Source organism: Sapajus apella, unplaced genomic scaffold (genome assembly GCF_009761245.1).
Source record: "Sapajus apella isolate SASKATOON/1434 unplaced genomic scaffold, GSC_monkey_1.0 scaffold33, whole genome shotgun sequence".
NCBI lineage: Eukaryota > Metazoa > Chordata > Mammalia > Primates > Cebidae > Sapajus > Sapajus apella.
In genome coordinates, this window is record NW_022436973.1 from 9,846,920 (window position 1) to 9,853,577 (window position 6,658).

The following is a 6,658-nucleotide window of genomic DNA, read 5'->3' on the forward strand; positions in this document are numbered from 1 at the left end:
ATGCCTGTAGTCCCAGCTACTCAAGAGGCTGAGGTAGGAGGATCACTTGAACCTAGGAGGCTGAGACAAAAATTTAGTTACATAACATAAACAAAAGTACTTTGGGGCATATTTTAAACTAAAAACTACATATAAGAAATGTGAGGCCGGGCGCGGTGGCTCAAGCCTGTAATCCCAGCACTTTGGGAGTCCAAGGAGGGTGGATCACCTGAGGTCATCAATTTGCCACCAGCATGGCCACCAAGGTGAAACTCCATCTCTACTTAAAATACAAAAAATTGGCCAGGTGTGGTGGCTCACACCTGTAATCCCAGTACTTTGGGAGGCTTAGGCAGGTGAATCACTTGAGGTCAGGAGTTCAAGACCAGACCGACCAACACGGTGAAAACCCGTCTCTTCTAAATAAATAAATAAACAAAAACAGCCAGGCATGGTGGCCGGCACCTGTAGTGCCAGCTACTCGGGAGGCTGAGACAGGAGAATAGCTTGAACCTGGGAGGTGGAGGTTGGACTGAGCCGAGATCACGCCCCTGCACTCCAGCCTGGGAGACAGAGCCAGACTCCGCCACCCCCGTCAAAAAAAAAAAAAAAAAAAAGAGTCCTTTCATTTTACTGAGATACCGCACCTTTGCAAGCCTAAAAGGGTAACCACCATCTGCCTCTTTAGTTGGAAATTTCAATAACAATGGATCAAACCATCAAAAGCAGTAACTGCAATATGGGTATATCTACTTTTTGTATCTTCAACCCAACATTTAATGGGTGCCAAACAAAAAAAAGAGGCGTAAAGCCTCCCTTTCATGTGCTTAGTAACATTAGCTCTGAGAGGAGCACTCAAGAGTACCTTCTGTTACCCTCTGCAAAATGGGCATCCTCAAATAATGTCTCACTTAGAATGTCAACAAGATTAAACAAGAAAAAAACATGCAAAACGTGTATCTGTTTCCGCATTTACTGTGTCTCTCCCCTCTCCTAACCTCAAAACCCTCATTCGATCTATCTTGTTTATTGTTATATTCTTAGGGCCTGGAATGGTATTTTAAAACTACTGTAACAGATGATTTAATAAATATTAAGTGAACTGAATGCAAAATGGTTCTCAAAAAAATGTTGGCTATTATAACTACAGTAATGAAAAACAATTAAAATTTTATTGTCTTATAAAGAGAAGCCACCCCTCCCCCAAGGATCTCACACATCGAGGAGGAACACTAGATAAATGTTGGAATGGCGAAATGGAAGTGAGAGTAACAATTGGATCACGGAGCAGGACTAACCACAACAAAATAAAATCTTAAACACACGGCTGGAGCCTAATTTCGGACTTGCGGAGTGCGGCGCACACAGGATGAGATTAATAATGCATCATTACAATAATGACAGTTTTCACAATTTTCTGTGTGCCAGGGTCTGTGTCAAGCGTTTTACTGGCCTCACTAAACCCAAGAACCCTGGGGGTGGAAGGTAACCCACTCCACACCCCCATTTTTCAGATGGGGGAACTGAGGCCCCGGGAGAGCCAAGGTCATAACCTGTAAATGGGCAAGCCGGCATGTGAGCCAGGCAGCCAACCCCTGAGCCTGCGCTCAAACAGGCCCTCGGAGGGGCCATTCTCCTCTCCTCCAACTCTCAAAAGCGGGCGGGTGTAGTATTTTCCCAGGAGCCGGACTTCGTGGCCCCAGCGCCGAGAGAACAAAATAATTCTCGTCCGCAGGCAAGTCCCACGGACGCCGGCACGGCCTGGGTTCCGAGGCCGCGGGCCCCCACAGTTTCTCTCACACTGAGCCCCGAACCCTTCGGGCGGCGCAGGAAGCGACGGGGTAGCCTCGGGAGCCCGGGAAGGCCCGCCCCGCCGCGTGACCTTGGATCCGCCGCCTCGCTCCGGGCCTCAGTTTCCACTCCCGGCCCCGCGCCCGGGAAACCCGGGAGCCCGCGCCTGTGGAGCCGCAGGCCCTCACACGCCCCCTCGGCCGCCCGCCTTCACGCCCGGCTTACGCTGGAAGGCGGCCGCTCCAGGGACGCCCACCATCGCCGAGCGCCGCCGCCGCCGCGCACGGCCCGCCTCGACCCGCGACACGGGTCCCTCGCAGGCGCCGCCCGCCTCGACCCGCGGACCGGGCCCCTCGCAGGCGTCGCCGCAAGATCCGCAGCGGCCGAGTTAGCAGACACCGCCACCGCCGCCGCCGCCGCCGCCGCTGTTAGGCCGCGCGCCGCCCCGCCTCCGGCTGGCCACGCCCCGCCCGTCGGGCACGCCCCCGCCGCACGCTCCCGCCGCCAGACCAACGCACGCGGAAGCCCGGCCCCAAGACCAGCTCCCACTAAGCCCCGCCCCCCAACCTGACCCGCCCCTTCCGCGGGAACCGACCACTGTATCCCAGCGCAGCCTGCTTCTCAGACCCGTCCCCTCGGCGTCACGCTCGCTCGTCACGATCACGGCCCACTTTCTAGCTCTGGGTTTCTCAGTGTGGCCAGGGCCGCGGCCCAGGCACGGGGTGGAGTCCTAGCGGGCGGGATTACAATGAGTGGCAACGTCTCACCTGAGTTCTCCAGGTGCCGGCCTGATGGCTTTTGCGCATGTCTACGAGCGAGCCTCCTCCCCTTTTTGGCCTAAAGTGTTCTAGGTGCCCAAAATTTCATAATCATAATGTTATGTTGTTGTATATAACCATAATATCATAATATTAACTGTTGGGCGCGGTGGCCCATTCCTGTAATCCTAGCACTTTGGGAGGCCAAAGAAGAATCACTTCAGCTCAGGAGTTTGAGACTACCATCTCTATTTAAAAAGAATAAAAATAAAAAATATGCCGGGCTTGGTGGCTCACGCCTATAATCCTAGCACTTTGAGAGAATGAGGCGGGTGGATTACCTGAGATCAGGAGTTTGACACTAGGCCTGGCCAATGTGGCGAAACGCTGTCTCTACTAAAAATACAAAAAATACAGCCGGGCGCGGTGGCTCATGCCTATATTCCCAGCAGTTTGGGAGCCCGAGGCGGGAGGATCACGTGGTCAAGAGTTTGAGACCAGCCTGGCCAATATGGTGAAACCCCATCTCTACATCTGTACCAAAAAAAAAAAAAAAAAATACAAAAATTAGGCTGGACGTGGCAGCTCATGCTGGTAATCCCAGCACTTTGGGAGGCCAAGGCGGGCGGATTACCTGAGGTCAGGAGTACTACACTAGCCTTACTAACATGGAGAAACCCCGTCTCTACTAAAAATACAAAACCAGCTGGGTGTGGTGGCCACATGCCTGTAATTCCAGCTACTTGAGAGGCTGAGGCAGGAGAATCACTTGAACTGGGGTGAAGGGGTAGGTTTTAGTGAGCTGAGATCGCATCACTGCACTCCAGCCTGGGTGACAGAGCAAAACTCGTCCAAAAAAAAAAAAGAAAGAAAGAAACAGAATAAAGACTTGTTTCTCAGTATTATTTTAGATATCTCACACCTAGAATACAGAATGCATTTGTATTTTACTAGTGTATTGAAAACAAATTTTAAAAGACAGAATTTAGGCCAGGTACGGTGGTTTATGTCTGTAATCCCAGCACTTTGGGAGGCCAAGGCAGGTGGATCGCTTGAGTTCAAGACTAGCCTAGGCAAAATGGCAAAACCCTGCCTCTACAAAAAAATACAAAAATTAGCCAGACGTGATGGTGCACTCATGCCTGTAGTCTCAGCTACTCAGGAGGCTGAGGTGGGAGGATCATATGAGCTAGGGAGACGGAGATTTCAGTTACCCGAGATCACACCAATGCACTCTGGCCTGAGCAACAGACTAAGAAAAAAAGACAAAATGTAGAAATAAGAACATATGTGCATATATTGGCTGGGTGTGGTGGCTCACACCTGTAATCCTAGCACTTTGGGAGGCCTAGGCAGGCAGATCATCTGAGGTCAGGAGTTCAAGACCAGCCTGGCGAACATGGTGAAACCTGTCTCTACTAAAAATGCAAAAGTTAGCCAGGAGTGGTGGTGTGTGCCTGCAGTCCCAGCTACTCAGGAGGCTGAAGCAGGAGGATGGCTTTAACCTGAGAGGTGGTGGTTGCAGTGAGCCAAGATTGTGCCCCTGCACTCCAGCCTGGGTCAGAGCAAGACTGTCTCAAGAAAAAAAAAAAAAAAAGACTCTGTGGCACCTCGGAGGCGTTCTGCTGCTTCAAAATGAAGCTGACATCTCCTTCCCAGCCACTGGCCTCCAGAAACTCATTGAAGTGGACAATAAACGCAAACGCTGTACTTTTTATGAGACACGTATGGCCACAGAAGTTGCTGCTCACACTCTGGGTGGAGATTGGAAGGGTTTTGTGGCCTGAATCAGTGGTGTGTCTTAACACATGGCCGTGTCCGCCTGCTACTAAGAGGCATTTCTGTTACAGACAAGAACTGGAGAATGAAAGAGAAAAATCAGTATGTGGTCATAGATGCCAATCTGAACATTCTCAACTTGGTTATTGTGAAAAAAGGAAAGAAGAATCTTCTTGGACTGACTGATACTACGGTGCCTTGTTGCCTGGGGCCCAAAAGAGCTAGCAGAATCCGAAAGTTTTTCAATCTCTAAAGAAGATGATATCTGCCAGCATATTGTAAGAAATCCCTTAAACAAAGAAGGTAAGAAACCTAGAACCAAAGCACCCAAGGTTCAGCATCTTGTGACTCCACATGTCCTGCAGCACAAACGGCGGCTAATTGCTCTGAAGAAGCAGTGAACTCAGAAAAATAAGGAAGAGGCTGCAGAATATGCCAAACTTTTGACCAAGAGAATGAAGGAAGCTAAAGATAAGCGCCAGGAACAAATTGCAAAGAGACGCAGACTACTCTCTGCAAGCTCTACTTCCAAGTCTAAATCCAGTCAGAAATAAGATTTTTTGAGTAACAAATAAATAAGATCAGACTCAAAAAAATAAGAAAAAGAAGAAGAAAAAAAAAAAAACCTATGTGGCTGGGTGCAGTGGCTCACGCCTGAAATCGCAGCACTTTGGGAGGCTGAGGTGAGCAGATCACCTGAGGTCGGGAGTTTGAGACCAGCCTGACCGACATGGAGGAACCTTGTCTCTACTAAAAATCCAAAATTAGCTGGGCGTGGTGGCACATTCCTGTATCCCAGCTGCTTGGGAGGCTGAGGCAGGAGAATCACTTGAACCCAGGAGGTGGAGATTTCGGTGAGCCAAGATGGCACCTGGGCAACAAAAGCGAAACTCCATCTCAAAAAAAAAAACCAGAACATATATTCATACATATACTCTTTAAAGTGCCATGAACACTGATGAAGAAAGTTCTCTCTAGAACGTTTTTGGAAAACACAATAGAAGGCCTCAATCTACTCAGAGATTGGACCCAGGAAGGGCGTGTAAACCACAACTAAAATGCAGAAAGGAATTCCGATGGGGGAAACAGTCCAAATAAAATTTCCCTTTCTTTGTGAAAATCTCTCCAATGCTCTTATCAAAAAATAATTTCAGCCGGGTGCTCTGGGAGGCAGAGGCGGGTGGATCACGAGGTCAAGAGATCGAGACCATCCTGGTCAACATGGTGAAACCCCATCTCTACTAAAAATACAAAACATTAGCTGGGCATGGTGGTGCGTGCCTGTAATCCCAGCTACGCAGGAGGTTGAGGCAGGAGAATTGTCTGAACCCAGGAGGCGGAGGCTGCGGTGAGCCGAGGTCGCGCCATTGCACTCCAGCCTGGGTAACAAGAGTGAAACTCCGTCTCAAAAAAAAAAAAATTCAATACTTGGCAACAAAGCAAGACCTCCTTTCTACAAAAAATGAAAAGATTAGCCAGGCACAGTGGTGCATACCTGTAGTCCCAGCTACTCAGGAGGCTGAGGCAGGAGGATTTGCTTGAGCCCAGGAGGTTAGGGCTGCAGTGAGCTGTAATCCAGCCACTGCACTCCAGCCAGGGTGACAGCAAGACCCTCCCTCAAAAAAAGTAATGATAATTTCTCTGAGTGCAGTGGCTCATGCCTGTAATCCCAGCACTTCGGGAGGCCGAGGTGGGCAGATCACTTAAGGTCAGCAGTTCAAGATCAGCCTGGCCAACATGGTGAAACCCTATCTCTACTAAAAATACAAAACAATTAGCCAGGCGTGGTGGAGTGTGCCTGTAATTCCAGCTACTTGGAAGGCTGAGGCAAGAGAATTGCTTGAACCTGGGAGGTGGAGGTTGCAGTGAACCGGGATTGCGCCACTGCATTCCAGCCTGGGTGACAGAGCAAGACTGCATCTCAAAAAAAAACAAAAACAAAAACAAAAAACACAGGGTTCTTATACAAAGTAGAGTAAACACATATCGTGCTGGCTTCAGCAGCACATGTACTAAAATTGGAACGATATAAAGAAGATTAGCATGGCCCCTGCGCAAGGATGACATGCAAATTCGTGAAGCGTTCCATATTTTATTAAAAAAGAAAAAAAGAGGGCCGGGCGCGGTGGCTCAAGCCTGTAATCCCAGCACTTTGGGAGGCCGAGGCGGGTGGATCACAAGGTCAAGAGATCAAGACCATCCTGGTCAACATGGTGAAACCCCGTCTCTACTAAAAATACAAAAAATTAGCTGGGCATGGTGGCACGTGCCTGTAATCCCAGCTACTCAGGAGGCTGAGGCAGGAGAATTGCCTGAACCCAGGAGACGGAGGTTGCGGTGAGCCGAGATCG

General features: G+C 49.6%; 1 protein-coding gene and 1 non-coding gene across 3 annotated transcripts in view; one reads left to right on the plus strand and one right to left on the minus strand.

Moving 5' to 3' along the window:
- Positions 1-2,214, minus strand: part of CBFA2T2 (CBFA2/RUNX1 partner transcriptional co-repressor 2) — a 138,705-nt gene extending 136,491 nt beyond the window's left edge. For both annotated transcript variants that reach the window (XM_032295232.1, XM_032295231.1), the window contains exon 1: positions 1,996-2,214. In XM_032295232.1, the coding sequence (XP_032151123.1) occupies positions 1,996-2,029 (34 nt within the window). In that variant the 5' untranslated portion in view covers positions 2,030-2,214. The remainder of the gene's footprint in view (positions 1-1,995) is intronic.
- Positions 2,215-6,295: 4,081 nt separating this feature from the next.
- LOC116563075 lies at positions 6,296-6,402 on the plus strand. Its single transcript, XR_004274210.1, has one exon. It is a non-coding gene; the product is annotated as a U6 spliceosomal RNA (small nuclear RNA).
- Positions 6,403-6,658: the final 256 nt, after the last annotated feature.